The sequence below is a fragment of the Euleptes europaea genome, chromosome 19 (assembly GCF_029931775.1).
Source record: "Euleptes europaea isolate rEulEur1 chromosome 19, rEulEur1.hap1, whole genome shotgun sequence".
Lineage (NCBI taxonomy): Eukaryota > Metazoa > Chordata > Lepidosauria > Squamata > Sphaerodactylidae > Euleptes > Euleptes europaea.
In genome coordinates, this window is record NC_079330.1 from 961,633 (window position 1) to 977,004 (window position 15,372).

Below are 15,372 nucleotides of genomic sequence, written 5' to 3' on the forward strand. Positions count from 1 at the left end.
CAGTGTCTCTCAGTGTCAAGTGTGTAGGAAGAGTAATATATAGTCAGAAAGGGGTTGGGTTGAACTGAATCATTGTCCTGCAAAAAGTATCAAAGGTAATGTGCTAATCATTGTCCTGTAAGTATCAATATAATGTGCTAATGAGGGTGTGGTATGTTAATATGGAACCATTGTATCCTGAAGTGATCTGTTAATGTGTGAAAAATTAGATTGTGAACTCCATGGGGCAGGGGTCTGTCTCTCTAACAGAGTGGTTCCTCAGCGGAACAGGCTTCCTCGGGAGGTGGTGAGCTCTCCTTCCCTGGAAGTTTTTAAGCAGAGGCTAGGTGGCCATCTGTCAGCAGTGCTGATTCTATGACCTTAGGCAGATGATGAGAGGAAAGGCATCTTGGCCATCTTCTGGGCATGGAGTGGGGATCACGGGTGTGTGTGTGTGGGGAGGTGGTTGTGTATTTCCTTCATTGTGCATGGGGTTGGACTAGATGACCCAGGTGGTCCCTTCCAACTCTATGATTCTGATTCTCTTTCTTTGTAGGGTGCGTATGTGTGTTGTGTTGTGTTGCTTTGCATAGTGTCATGTAGCTGGCCTGTCCTTTGCCAAGTGAAATGGGCAACAAGAATCATAGAGTGGGAAGGGACCACCAGGGTCATCTAGTCCAACCCCCTGCACAATGCAGGAAATTCCAAACTACCTCTCCCCACACACCCCCAGTGACCCCTACTCCATGTCCAGAAGATGGCCAAGATGCCCTCCCTCTCATGATCTGCCTAAGGTCATAGAATCAGCATTGCTGACAGATGGCCATCTACCCTCTGCTTAAAAACCTCCAGGGAAGAGAATCCCTCCCCGTTTTCATGCTGCCTTGTCTGTATTCCTTTTGTCTGTCATTTTGGAAAACATTTTCATTTGTCCTAAAAACGAAAAATCTTGGGCTCAGCCTGACACACACCCTTGGCAGGCTGAGCATCCCGCCTCACGTGAGGGAGTGTCGCCGCTTCTTGTGGTCCGTGAGTCAAGTGTGCCAGTCTGCAGCCCAGGCTTGCCAGATGGTTGGGAACAAGTTTCCCCCCTAGAAGCGTAGAATGCCACAGGCCCGCGGCTGACCCTGCCCGGATTGTTGCTTGCTCGGAGTCCAGACGTGGTCGCCGTCCCTCCTCCTTTCTCTCTCTCTGTTTCTCTCTGAAGCTGCTTCCGTTCTGGGCCCTCCGCCCTGGGCGGCTGGCGTCCTGAGTGAGCCAGGCAGCTGTTCCAAAATTAGGGAAGGAAAAAGGTCAGCCTTGCCATCGCCGGACTATTCCTGTCCCCCTCCGGTTTCCACCCCCTCCTCTGGGCTGCTCACATGCTCCCCTTTCCCTCCTCCGCCGCCGCCAGTGCAGCCCGGATCCCTTGGTCCTTTCCTCGGCAGCTGCTGTGTATAGCCCTGGTACATAAAACCTGAAGCTCAAGTGGGAACTGAGTGGGCGTGAGGAGGAGGAGGAGGAGGAAGTGGAGGGACAGGCCGGGCTCTCTGGCAGGGCTGGGGGAGACGGGCGGCCAGGGCGCAATGTGGAGGAAGCGGCATCGCGTTGGCAGGGACTACATCGTCGCGGCCCACAGCTCGTCTTCCTCCTCTTCGTCTGCCTCAGGTAAGGCTCTGCCTCCCTCTCTGCTGGTGCCTCCTCGGACTGAGCTCCCTTCTTTGCTTTGCTTCCTTTTGGTACGCTCAAGAAGCCCGTGGCCTTTGGGGCATCTCAGCCAGAGGGGGGCCTTTTTCTGCTTAGCCTCCCCTGGAGGAACGTGGCTTGAGCCTCTTGCTCTGCAGGCCCTGATCCACAGAGTGCTGCTCCCGCAGTTGTGCTGGCTCATGGTTTGCGTGGGCTAGGCTGATCTCCTTCTATGTGCCCGTGCAGGAGCAGGCTGTTCAGCCAGTGGCTGATTGGGTAGGGATGTTTGAGGCTGTGGAGCCCTGATTCATCTTCTCCCCGTCTCTTGCTTGCCTATGATTGGGAAAAGGTCCTTCCATTGTGAGCTGCTGCACCCCTAGGTGTCTTCTTTGAGCATGGAGCCAGAACAAAGCTTGGCTGGATATTAATCTCTGAGAAGCAGAGAGCAAAGCGGTGGCCTTTTTGATGAGGTTCTCTCTGCCCGGTGCTTGTTACTGATGTTCTCTGCACTGCAAAGTTGCCCCTAAATGATTATTTTCTGTATGTGAATTAAATGGGAGCATGGAACCCAAAGTTTGCTGTGAATCCTGTCTTCTGTTGACTCAGACCGTCGTTCCTGACCGGGCCGAGTGTTTTATACTCTGCTTGGCAGCAGCTTTCTGAGCCCCCCGTGAGTCTTTCCCAGCTCTTGGGGGGGGGGGGCGTTCTCCATGCAGCACTCCTGGAGCCCCCTCCCAGGGGGCCTGCCTGGCTCCGTGTCTGCTCTGACTGGCAGCGGTTCTCCAGCTGTCTGCTGCCGGAGATGCCTGTGCTCTGATACCCAGCAGTGACTCCTGCCATGTTGTCAGAGGAGGTTCAATGAGGGTTTTGTGCATGCATGCTCTGATGGCGCCATGCTCTGTGAGTGTGTGTGTGTTTGGAGAGGAGGGTGCACGTTTTCAGAGGAGTTCTTTAGTAACCCCTGTTACTAAAACCATGCTGGGCCTCGGTTAAGCCCAGTCCCTGGTGAATATGTGCCAAGCAGCCCTTCCTGAGGTGGGGAAGCTGCAAGGCAAAATCTCACACTGGGTCGACATGAGGATGAAGTGAAGCGCGCATGAGAAAGCACTTTGGGTGTTGCCAGGCATCAGAGAAAGGCTCGTGATCTTGTGCAGGAATGTGGTCTGTGGGGAGAAAATGATGCCTTCGTTGTGAACGGTTGTGGTGTTACTGTGACAATAATACGAGGTCGTCTGAAATAAAGGGATGACGCAGCAGTCTGGCATGCCCCCCAAAGCATCTTGGGTACTAGACTGAGCTGCGGCTATCTGCTCCAGGGCTTTTGCTTACTCAAATTTGGACCTCAGTTTTGTACACAGTAACACTCTGGGGCGCAGAGTTGCTGGCCCCCAAAGGGGGTGACTTCAAGCCGAACTTTTACAAAGCCCCGTCTTAGACACGCGATCACAGGGCAAGTCCTGTGTGTGGAATTCAGAGCTGTCTTTGTGCTCCCTGGTCCTCAGCCTCCTCTCTTCCTACCTTCCTGTTCCCTGTTGACCCCTCCTCACATGCAGCACACGCCCCCTGGCCAAGTGCCCCCCCTCCCGTGGACATCCTTTGCTTTTGTTTCCTTGCCCCTCTTTTTCTTCTCAGCCTCCCCCCCCCAGCTCCCTGTCTCTCTCTCTCTCTCTCTCTTCCTGCTGGTTGACCCGTGACTGGCCTTCCCTGCGGACCCCTCCGCCTCTGCTTCCCGAGCTTCTCACCTCCTCGCAGCACACACACAACCTTTCCTGCTCTTAGTGCTTGCGTGGACGCTTTCCCCTTCATCAAACCGTCTGGCAGCACCTGCATTGATGTTCAACATGCTCTTATTATTCAGTGATGAACATGACATGGTGTCACAGCATGTCAGCCAACATCTGGAGATACATGTGCGTTGATAGGTAGTTGTTGGATAAATGCTCTTCCTTGAGCCTTTTGGAAAGGGGAGAGGGATTTGATATTCCCAGGAGGCCTGTAGGTTTTGAAGCCAGCAGCTGGAATTTCGGAAAGCGCCCGTGTTGGTGGGCCAACGACTCTGAATGTATGTGATGAATAGGCTGAATATATATGAGATATTCTCCTATTATGGGACAGTTTAATATACTAACTGCTGCTTGTTGTACCTGGTTGATAACAACAAAATATTTTCTGTATTTTGGATTTCTTCCCCACTGGGTAAATTGTGTCTGTGTTTGTGTGTGTGTGTGTTCCCCAGGTGAGTCAGAAGAGGAGGACATGGGATTCCTGGAGGTCTCCGTCACAGATATGAAAGACCCACTTCCCGAACTTGGCCCCATGCCAGAAGGACTGAGCCCTCAGCAGGTCAGTGTTGGGACTGTGACTTGGGCCACGTGCAAGGTTAGGCCAGCCCGCTACTCCAAAGAGGTGGGGGCTTGTTCACAAATGGCCCCTGTTTTTGAAGAAGCTCCAGAACTGAGGTCTTTGTTCTGTTGAAGAGCTATTCAGATGTAGTAAGGCTGAAAGGGCTGTGGGGGGGGGGAGCTTTTCCATTCAGAAAAAACGGTCACGGGGGACGTTAATGTGTGTGTGTGTAAGTCATGGCCAACTTACCGGGCTTTCAAGATAAGTGAGAAGAAGCAGGGGTGGTCTGCCATTGTCTTTGCAGAGCCTTCCTCGGTGGTCTCCCTTCCAAGTACTGACCCTGCTTAGCTTCCGAGATCTGACGAGATTGGGCTATACCATGCCGCCTTCTCTCCCGGGAGGGTTAAGGGAAGTTCATAAAATTATGCATGGTTGGAAAAAGTGGATAGAGGAAGCTTTTTCTCTCTGTCCCATAATACTAGAAATCGGAGGCACCCAATGAAGTTGGCAGGGATTTGATTCAGCACGAAGAAAAGGAAGTACTACTTTACCCAACAATTGATTAAATTGCATAACTTGGTGCCAGAGGATGTAGTGGAGGCCCCCAGCATGGATGGTTTTGGGCGGGAATAATGCAGGTTCTGTCAGTGGCTGCTAGCCGTGGTGACTAAAGAGAACCCCCATGTCCAGAAACAGTCAACCTCTGACCCCCAAGGCTAGGAGGCAACATCGAGGGGAGGCCTTGGTCCTCCTTGCCCTGTTAGTCAGGCAACCAGTCAGCCTCTGTTGAGACAAGATGTCGGACTCGATTCCCCCCCCCCCCCGTCTGATCCATCAGGTGGGCAGGATCTCGTGTGAATAACCAGGGAGGCTGCAGAGGAGGAGGAGGACAATCAAAGGGAGACGTTCATGTGGACCTTAGGAGAGGGAAGCCTTAGTTTCTCTCCCCCCACCCCGATTTATAGTAGTTCATGCATTTGGAGTGACTCATGATTTTTTTGTGGGGGTTTGCTTCCATAAGAAGAGATTTTTGGCAAGAGCTCAGCAATGGAATATTGCACTACCTGTTGCCAAAACTCTGCTCTGGAATGCCTGTGATAACATGAAAGAGGAGGGTGCCTCTGAAAATATACATGCGTCTTTCCTCTGCTGGGGACTGGGCAACAGGGCTTCCATGATCGAGAGTAGCAGAATTGGGCCCTGATTCTGTGCAGCAGCTGCCTTGCCCGTGTTTTAATGTAGGGAACAGGCCCAAGCTTGTAGCAGTTCACTTCATCTTGTGGCAATGAGTTCTGTAAGTTTCTTTTGTGGGAGAAAAGAAGGCTTAAATCTACCCTGTACTTAGTTGGACTCTGAATGCTGCTTATGATTTGGACTCTTTTCCTGTTGCTTCTCTTGCCTCTCTCTGATCCTTCTGCTCTCCCTCTGCGTCCTCTTCCTCCCCCCACGCACCCCACAGGTGGTGCGGCGCCACATCCTGGGCTCCATTGTGCAGAGTGAGAGGAGCTACGTGGACTCCTTGAGGCGGATCTTGCAGGTGAGCCGCTGCCTTGTTCCTCCTGTGGCCGATGCTGTCTTTTGCCTTCCTCCAGCCCCAAAATTTGTGCTGACCAAGGCTTGGGATATTATGTACATAAGTAGGTGAACATTATAATGTATATAAGGAAGACCAGTAAGAGAGATGTTGGAGTTCATTTTATGTCTGGGGGAATCATTCGTGACCTGATATTGAACGTACAATAGGATTTGTTCTTGTAACTTTTGTGCTTCTGTTAAGGGAATGAAATTATTCATCTTAAAAAGACATAAAATATTACAAGGGCCATTAAAAAGTAGTCCAGTGGGAAATGATAAACAAGTAACAAAATAACAAGTGATTAAAACCAAACACAGGACTCTATTTCCCCCAGATCTTGAATTGCATTAACATAGCACAATTAAATCAAATTAAATAATTGTGAAAATCCCTATGCGTTTTCTAGCATGTTTATTGATATTCCTGTTACCTGCATTCCGAAAGTGAAGCTCCCAAATGTCTGTGAGTTGCTTTCTTGCTCAAAATTGCTTTCTTTTGCTTTTCAGCCTTTTTGCTTGGTACATTTTGTGCATATCATCTTTACTGGCCTCCCCCCCTTCCCTCCCCTCTAAATATGGGAATAATATAGATCGAAGTGGTGCCACATGTACGGCGCTTACAGTATTCTTGGGAATTAGTGCGCCATCATGTTGAGGGTCTTAGAGTTTTAATGTTTGATTTTACTAATGGTTTTATGCATTATCGAATGCTATTCAGTGTTTTAAATGATGTTACCCGCGCTGAGCTGGCTTGCTGGGGAGGGCGGGTCACAAGCCTGAAAAATAAATAAATAATAGTGACATCCACCCCCTCCCCCATTCAGGCAGCGGCATCAAAAGAGGGACCAGGGCGTGTTCTGACTTGTGCTGTGTGCTTATATCTGCCCAGGATTACAGAAACCCTCTGATGGAGATGGAACCCAAAGTTCTCAGTGCCCGAAAGTGCCAAGTGGTTTTCTTCCGGGTCAAAGAGATCCTCCAGTGCCACTCCATGTTCCAAATCGCCTTGTCCTCACGTGTCTCTGAATGGGACTCCACAGAGAAAATTGGTGACCTCTTTGTGGCCTCGGTGAGTTCTGACAGGATAGCCAAAAGGGTGTTTCTGTCTGGGCTTCCCGTCCTGCAGGTCCGTGTTTTGTGGGTCAAGAGCTTGCATCCCGTCCTTGGATACGTGGCTCCCTTCCCCAGAACAGAAACACAGATGAAAGGGGGGGATGAAACAGCCCAGTCTCCGTAGCTCAGGAGAAATAGAATACAGACATCCAGATTTCTTTGAAACTCAACCAGTGTACTTCAATCAAAGGTGTCAGTCATGAAGAAGGAGTAGATATCCTTGGGCCCAAAGTGGTAAAAAGGGCCTGGCCCAGCAGTGTAAAAGTACTTACTTAGTTGCTCCTGGGTTACCATGTGAGCTGAGTGTGGGGCCTAACTCTCTCCTTCTTTGTCTTTCCACGCTCGGCATCCGTTTCCCTCTGTGCCTTTGCCCAGTTTTCCAAGTCGATGGTTCTGGATGTGTACAGCGAATATGTCAACAACTTCACCAGCGCCATGTCCTTGATCAAGAAGGCCTGCCTCACCAAGCCTGCCTTCCTGGAATTCCTCAAGGTTAGGTGTGAGAGTCTGCTGCTGGTGGTAGTAGGGGGAGGCTCGTCTCTTGGCTGCTAGAAGAGTTGCCATTTCTGGATATGTTGACAGCCGAGATGTTAAAATGTGTTTTTTTGTTAGGGTGGTTACCCTGCTAAAATAATTGTAGTCCGATTTTAATTGGTTGAGTAATTGGTTACGGTTGCTTAAAAGAAAAGCCAGCCATTCTTGTTTTTTAAAAGCCAGTATGCTTCCTTGGTCTCCAAACGATGCCCGCAAATGCCTCCCCAGACCTCAGCCCAGAAGAGCGTTCTCTGTGCCCTCTCACGCAGGAGGGGTGTTTCCCAGACGGAGATCCTGCCTGCCACCTTTCCCTCCCACCAATAAGCTCTTCAAAATCAGTCTGAGTTAATCAAGTGGCCCTTTGAATTCTTTAAACTGTGTAATCAAACCAACCCGTTAACTAAACCCTGCCGCCCTCATTTCTGGAGTCTGAATTTACACACGTCACTTTGAGGACCTGAGAGTGGCACCTGGACTCTTGAAGACACAAATGGGGGGCTTGAGGCTCAATATGGCACGTGGCCCCGGGAGTCCTGGGCTCCAGCCCACCCGCGGGTGCTCAGGGTAGCTTTGGGAAAGCGATTCACGCCCACCTTCACACACATCCATACACACAATTGGAGGCATTCGTGGCCCACTGCAGATGCTGGATGTGAACGGGCACATAATGGGCACCCTACCATTTCAGGATGTCGGTGGCAAATTGGATGTAGGGTGGTTTGAACGCAGAGCCGGGGGCCTGAGTCCCGCAGGGGTGAGGCTGACCACCTGCAGGCCGGCAGTCTGAAGGCTTTGTGCTAACGGAGGCCTTTTCTCTTCCCGGCAGAAGCGGCAGATGGCCAGTCTGGACCGGGTCACTCTGTACGGGCTGATGGTGAAGCCCATCCAAAGATTCCCCCAGTTCATTCTTCTGCTGCAGGTACTGTTTTAAGCCGCTCATTTTGTTCTTCCCTGCAGAGTCGGGTTCGAGCTGTGGAGGGGAAGGCAAGAGAAGAGAGGCCAGGGAAGGGCTGGAACAGGTTGGCACCAGTGGAGAGGAGTTCTGAGACGGTGGGCAGAGTGCCAACATGGGTTCTGTGCCATATCTACAGCATCCTCCTGAGTAGCAACACTGGCAGTGGTATATGTGCAATATCACCCCTTGAGAAACCCCCCCCCCCCATTGTTCTGCCTTTGCAGGACATGCTGAAGAACACCCCGAAAGGCCACCCGGACAGGCTGTCTCTCCAGCTGGCACTCACGGAACTTGAGACCCTGGCGGAAAAACTGAATGAGCAGAAGCGACTGGCCGACCAGGTTGCTGAGATTCAGCAGCTGACCAAGAGCGTCAGCGACCGCAGCAGCCTCAACAAGGTATGTGAATGGGGGAGAAGGGGAATGGAGAGCCTGTCGGTTGCCTTTGATCCCTTCTGGTTTTTCACCGGCCAGCAGGATGCATGCCCTTCCCAGGCCTTCTCTGTGCCCTGGGTGGCCGCATTTGGAACGAGCATCCTTGAGATGCAAAGGATGGTCCTGGAAGCTTTTCTCCTCGGTGTAGCAACTTCGGAATGGGCTCCCTCTCTTTCCCCATGCGGCTGATGCTTTATTATTTTTTATTTATGTAAAACACTTTATGCCACCTCTCCACCCAATTTAGGGTCCCCCACACACAAACACACAATTAAAATACATAAACAGAACGGAAAGTCAGTGAAGCTGCTTCCGGTGCCTTTTTCTAATCAGGGCTTTGTTATATGCCTCAAATGGGAAGGATTCTCACCGTGGCAGTGTTGGGGAAGAAAGACTTACCTTTCCCCCTGGATGCTTAAAACCCTGGTAAGGGGGGAAGTAGGCATGGTATAGAGGGGGGGTGCCCTGACCTGGATGGCCTGGGTAGCCCAGTCTTATCGGTCCTGCTTAGTAGTTGGAAGGGAGACCACCAAGGAATTCCAAGGCTGCTATGCAGAGGCAGGCAGTGGCAAGCCACCTCTGTTGGTCTCTTGCCTTGAAAACCCCACCAGGGGTAACCATAAGTCAATTGTGACTTGATGGCGCTTTCCACCACCACCATCATAAATGAAGGAATCATCAGAGGAATGGCATGGGGGGGGGAGGGGGCAGAGTCAGCATCCTCCATATACACCCAGGACTTTGGCATAAACCAAGTCACACACACAAACACACATCTTTGTAGCTGGGTCTCATGATCAAGTTAGGCATTTGGAGTTCTATTCATGGGATTCCAGTGTTGTGTATAGTTTGGCCTTTAGAGTCACCACACCTGTATGCAATCCACTTTCCTGACTACCTGCAACGCCCTGATGCCAGGTAGCCAGGAGCAGCTATTGTGAGGAAGAATCACAGAGTTGGAAGGGACCACCAGGGTCATCTAGTCCAACCCCCTGCACAATGCAGGAAATTTACAACTAACCCCCCACACACCCCCAGTGACCCCTACTCCATGCCCAGAAGGTAACAACCTTTTGAATCATATTTGGCTCAACCTGCAGCTGTCAGCCTTTCTAAACCTGCCACTTAATCCTGACCTACAGTATGGGGCCCGTCGAACTTTTTGGACCATGTCTGCCTGCCTTTCCCTTCTTTCCCTTTCCCCCACCCCCCTCTCCATCTCTCTTGCTCTTTTCTTCCACTTTCCTTCCATCTCCTTCTGTCTGTAAATGGGGTTAATCATTGTGTTGTGGCCCCATCTCAGCTCAGGGCACCACCGAGCTTGAGGGTTGCAACAACTCATCAGTTGAAGATCAGTTGTCGAGACCCCCTCTGACCTCCAAGGGAGGTCCCATTCTACAGCAGACCCTCCGGCTCCCTCCACCAGAGTGCTGACCTGCCCTGTGTCTCCCCCCCGTTAATTCCTTGCTGAATTGCTCTCCTCCTGTCTTCCTGCAGCTGCTGAGTTCAGGCCAGCGCCAGCTGCTGCTTTGTGAGACTCTAACGGAGACCGTTTATGGCGACCGGGGTCAACTCATCAAATCGAAGGAGCGCAAGGTGTTCCTGCTGAACGACATGCTGGTCTGCGCCAATATCAATTTCAAGTGCGTGTCTAGAATCTTTGTGCCGTCTCTTTGAGATGGGGGAGTATAAAGAGGTCAGACTCCAGCATGCTTTGGAGCACAATGGAAATGAAAAAACACCGAGCGACTTCCACATGCCTCAGGAGCCAGGCCCAGCCTCTGGGTGCTTGTTTGTAAGGGAGGAATCCTGAATTCTGCACTTCGCAATGCAATTTGTCCCCCGGGAGTTAATGGCAAACATTACAATTGCACCTTGTCTTAAGGTGTACCAAGTCTTTTACAAGTCTGGTGTATTCGAGTGTGACGCAAAGGTGGGAAATTTCCACATCGGTCCCAGGTGTCAGATTGGTTCGTGCTCATTGTATTCTGAGGAGGAGGGAGCAGTGCCTCCCCCCAGCCCTCCTGTAACTGTGGGGCTGTTGGACCTGTGGCTTGAACCCTTAGTGAAACACGTAAACAGAAGTGTGTGCTGGTGAACATCATCAGTGCTAGTCTCACATGTGCTCAAAGTACAGTGTGTGCTGTTTTCTTTCTTAATTTATTTGTTAGACGGGGAGGGGGGGTCCCTCTTCCTCTGGTAGTAGTAGGGACTACCTCTTGCCAGCAACTCACTAGTTGCTGCCTGGACATGGTCTGGGGTCATCTGCGCGTTTTCCCATTGGCTCAAGGTGTTTGTAATGAAAGAATGTCCTCGCACAATTTATGAGACTCTCTGCCCTAGGCGAATAGCACTGGCTACAACCATGGGCAGCTTTAAAAGGGGATTAAATGAAGTCATAGAGGAGGGGAGGGCCCACCAGGGGCTATGAGCTGTGGTAACTGAATGGTCCTTCTGCATTCAGAGGCAGCGAACCTCCGAAGACCCATTGGCGAGGGGGGGGAGGCTTTGGCTTGCGGGTCTTCCAGGACATCTGGTTGGCCATTGGGGGAAACGTGCTCTGATTTGATCCAGCAAGCATTTTTGTGCACTCCTGTGAACTGTGCTGTAACATTTTTCTTCCGCAGGCCGATGAACAACAGGTAGGCCACGTGTGTGGTGTGGCATCTGCCCTGCTGTCTGGGGCTGCAGCCTGCAATGCGAAGGAATAATATGCTGGTGGTTGGCTGCAGTGTGCTTGCAGTTGCTTCAGCCTGTTTGGTTTGGGGTGTGGGTTCTCTCTCTAGGTGGATGCAAAGCTTTCAGTGACTTGTGACTGTGTAACAACCGTGGTATGCAGGTGGTGTGACTTTTCACCTTTCTTCCTTTGCGTGGTTGTGGCATGTAGGGTTGTATTCCAGACTACTGGATTTCAAATATTCGGTCTCTGGGAAGCCCTTTCCACTTTGAGCTGCCTGCCCTGTGTGTCGCTGCCATAGAACAGCAGTGCAATGCAGAGGATTTGGTGGGCATTCTGCAGTGTGCTGTGTTTGTGTGGGACTCTGGCTAGGTTTGTTGGGCTCCCGTGAACGAAGTGTATGGCCGAAAATTTGATTGATGCTTGCAAATTGCTGCCTATTGCAGGGGAAGATGGATTGCTGGCATGTGAGCGGCCCCTCAGGGCAGTTCATCCAAAGTTGCTGATCTTCTCGTTGAAGATCCCCAGATAAACTTCCAAAGAACCTGAGGATTCCCGCAGAACCTTTTGACCCCTTTTTTGTCTGGAATTTCTCTCCGGGCTGCTCTTCTTTAACTCAGGGGATGGTAGCCAGCAGATTTGCCCCCTTCCTGTCTTTTTTTCCAAAGAGGTTTGTTTTGCTCTTGCAGAGGCCAGTTGGAGATCAGCAGCCTCGTCCCCCTGGGCCCCAAATACATCGTGAAATGGAATTCAGCCCTTCCGCAGATCCAGGTGGTGGAAGTCGGGCAGGAGACCTGCACCCACGAGAAGGAGAACGTGGTCATCCAGAACGTGTGCTCCAAGAAGCACATGCCAACCAGCCAGTCTTCTCACAGTGAGGGCCTTTCTGCTCCTCCTGCCTCCAAGCACCTAGCTAATGTGACCTCAGAGGCCCCCGGAGTTTGTGGCCGGTGGGGCCAGTGTGAGCATCAGGCTAATGCACTGGTCCGCCTCTTTCTCGGTTGTTCACGGAGGCTGTTTGGCACCCCAGACCTTTGGTCAGGCTTCTTTATGAAGCCAAACGCCATGACAAATTATAGCTGTGCAATATTCTCAATGCCCCGTCCGCATTTCAGCACTGCCCACCTGGCACAACATAGTGGCTGACTGTCAGGCCTTGGACATGATCCAGCAGCCAAGTTTGAGGGCTGAGGGGCTAATCAGCACATTAGGACCCTGAGCAGAGGGGGAAAACTAGCAGAAACTGAGTATCAGGTGAGAAGGGGGACCCAGAGGCAGAGAGGGGTCAGTCCAGGCCAGGGTTGTCTCTGAGAAAGCAGCTGGCCAGACGCAAAGGCATAGGCAAACTAGGTAACTGTCAAGTCCCAGATGGAGAATGCAGCAGGAGCTGAGGTCGGCAAGGTCTTCACTCCAGAGGTGACTTGCTGGGACCAGGTGTTGAGCTTGGTGGACACACTCAGGCCTGGGAATCAGCTGAGCGTGGAGGGGCTGAGAGTGCAGCCCAGATTGGTACCCTTGAAACCCAGGTCTTGTGCTGGATACAGATGATGGGGTGCCAGAGCCTGGCTTGGGACCTCCCTTGAGTTATGCATCAGAAAGCCCCTGGGTTCATGGCTTCCGCCATGAAGTTGTTAGGTGATGATAGGCAGGCGACTCTTCAGCTAAACCACATTGTCCCTATTGGTCAACAAGAATACTATGGGGAACCTCGTCAAAAGCCTTCTGAAATCAAGATAAACCATGTTAACAGCATTCCCCTGATACAGCAAGGTAGTAACTTCCTCAAAAAAAGAGATAAGATTAGTCTGACAGGACTTGTTCTTGAAAAACCCATGCTGGGTTTCACTGGGGTGTGTGTGCAGTGGGAGGTAGTTGTACATTTCCTGCATTGTGCAGGGGGTTGGACTAGATGACCCCAGGTCCCTTCCAACTCTATGATTCTATTCTCTGCCTCTCACTGGCAATATGGGGGGAGGGGGACTAATAATACGGACCTCCTCTGCAAGGGAGTTGCAAAGATTGCAACAAGATAGTATATGTGACACTCAACAATGAAGTGTCAATGCTTCTCATAGTTGTTTCACATTACAAACAGAGGCTGTAAAATCTGGCGTGTTCCCACTCACAACCGCTGGAGTGGAAATAGGATGGTAGTTTTTAAGAGGGCCGAAGCTGGTGCTGCGGGTGCCTCATTTCCCATAGTGTGCCTACTCCTTTCTTTCTTCCTGTGTCGAAACTTTTGTGGGCTTCATGAAAGCAGGATGAAAGGGTGGTTCTCAGCAAAGAGGGTGGGAATAATGGCCTTGCAATGACTAGTGACATTTCAGTTGCATCCCCTTTTAAGAAATGCTAGCTTTGAGTCCAGGAGCACCTTCGAGACCAACAAGATATTTGGGGTGTCAGCTTTCGAGAGTCTCAGTTCCCTTTGTCAGATACGAGCCGGAATGGAAATTTCGGAGTGCTTATATCCCAGTCGGGATGGGAGGAGTGTTGCAAAGAAGGAACTCAGGATGCAGAGGCACAATGCACGTAGTAATCCACTTGGTTAGAGCAGAGTGGTCACCTTTAAGGAATATGTTCACTACCTCATCCCAGGGTCAGAATCTGCAACTAAATGTGCCCCGTCTCCCTCTTTCCCTCCCTCCCTCAGACAAAGTCTACCTGGGCCCACCTCGCCTCTTCCAGGAGCTCCAAGATCTACAAAAGGATTTGGCTGTCGTCCAGCAGATCACGCTGCTGATTAGCACCCTCCACGGCACGTACCAGGTGAGCCCAGTTTCCAGCGGGGTGGCCGAGACTCCGAGGACCCCGGTGAGCATATGAGGATGTAGGATGACTGGGGCTGAACGCTGCCCAGGATCCAGCTGATCCAGGTCATTTGGTGTTGATTGGCCAAGAGGTGGCTCTGATTTCTGCCTCTGAGGACTAAGCTCCGTAATACTTTTTTTTAACAAGTCAGGAACATTGTTTTAAAAGTCTGCAGGGGCCTGATTTGGCTCAAGAATGTGGTGTGGGTGGGAGGGGCTCCTACCCCTCCATGCTATTTCATGAGGCAAAACAGCCCTGGCACACACAGCTCCAAAATCATTTTGGCCCAGGAGCCCCCCACTCCACCCCGCGCCCCCAGTGCTGTGGTCCTAAGCCACATAGTTTTGTTTCTCGCAGTCGTTGGGAAAGGAGTGTGCACCTCTGATTGGCGGTTGTATTTCAAGTGACAGGTGGCTCCTCCTTTGAAAAAGGGGTCTGGTTTAATTCCTGCCTCCTCCCTTCTAGAATCTGAACATGACCGTGGCCCAGGACTGGTGCTTGGCGCTGCAGCGGCTCATGAGAGTGAAGGAGGAAGAGATCCATTCTGCCAACAAGTGCCGCCTCCGTCTCCTACTCCCAGGAAAGCCAGACAAGTGAGTTTGGGGTGTGAGCTTGGTTGCTTTTGGATGGGAAGAAGAGCTTGCCCTATGTGGCACATTCAAAGCAAGGCCATGCTGGGGTGGGGCTTCTAGGGAGGTGCACTGTAGGGGCCTCTGAGGCCCCCTTCCAAGGCTGCTGTTAGTAAGCATCTCTTCCAGAGCTGTCTGGTGCTTGGGTGATTTCTTAAAAAGCCAAGGAGGAGGGACTGTTTCTCTGCCCCTGCTTCTCTGTGGGAGAGGCAGCCCCTTCATAGGAGAAGAGAGATTAATTAGAGTTGTCAGCCAATTAGAAATCATTAGAGGTGTCTGCCTTTTTGTCCAATCAATGAGTTTTAAAAATTGGAACTGGAAAAACTTTAAAAGGGTATGTATGTTTTAGGATTGTAAAAGAGGTGATCTGCAGGTTAATAAAGAGATTAATCAAGGGGGGCTAATCACTAATTGTTAGAAGGGAAGGCCACCTTTATTATTTTGTGGATAAGCAACGCTTCCTCATGCACCAGATCCAAAAGGGCATCCAAACACAAACAAGTCCAAATCCCATCAGTATTTTAAAAAACACACTCAGATTTAAAAGATGTGTTTGATTTAAAAGGTAGTTGTGAAATTTCTGCATTGTGCAGGGGGTTGGACTAGATGACCCTGGTGGTACCTTCCCACTCTATGATTCTATGATTCCAGCTGAGCCTT

General features: G+C 51.0%; 1 protein-coding gene across 2 annotated transcripts in view; it reads left to right on the forward strand.

Annotated features, from left to right (window-relative positions):
* ARHGEF10L (Rho guanine nucleotide exchange factor 10 like) overlaps positions 1–15,372 on the forward strand; it is a 60,304-nt gene that overhangs the window by 11,289 nt on the left and 33,643 nt on the right. For both annotated transcript variants that reach the window (XM_056865596.1, XM_056865595.1), the window contains 10 exons: positions 3,881–3,987; positions 5,447–5,524; positions 6,452–6,631; positions 7,051–7,167; positions 8,036–8,128; positions 8,389–8,562; positions 10,096–10,241; positions 11,965–12,149; positions 13,926–14,041; positions 14,549–14,676. In XM_056865596.1, the coding sequence (XP_056721574.1) occupies positions 3,881–3,987; positions 5,447–5,524; positions 6,452–6,631; positions 7,051–7,167; positions 8,036–8,128; positions 8,389–8,562; positions 10,096–10,241; positions 11,965–12,149; positions 13,926–14,041; positions 14,549–14,676 (1,324 nt within the window). The remainder of the gene's footprint in view (positions 1–3,880; positions 3,988–5,446; positions 5,525–6,451; positions 6,632–7,050; positions 7,168–8,035; positions 8,129–8,388; positions 8,563–10,095; positions 10,242–11,964; positions 12,150–13,925; positions 14,042–14,548; positions 14,677–15,372) is intronic.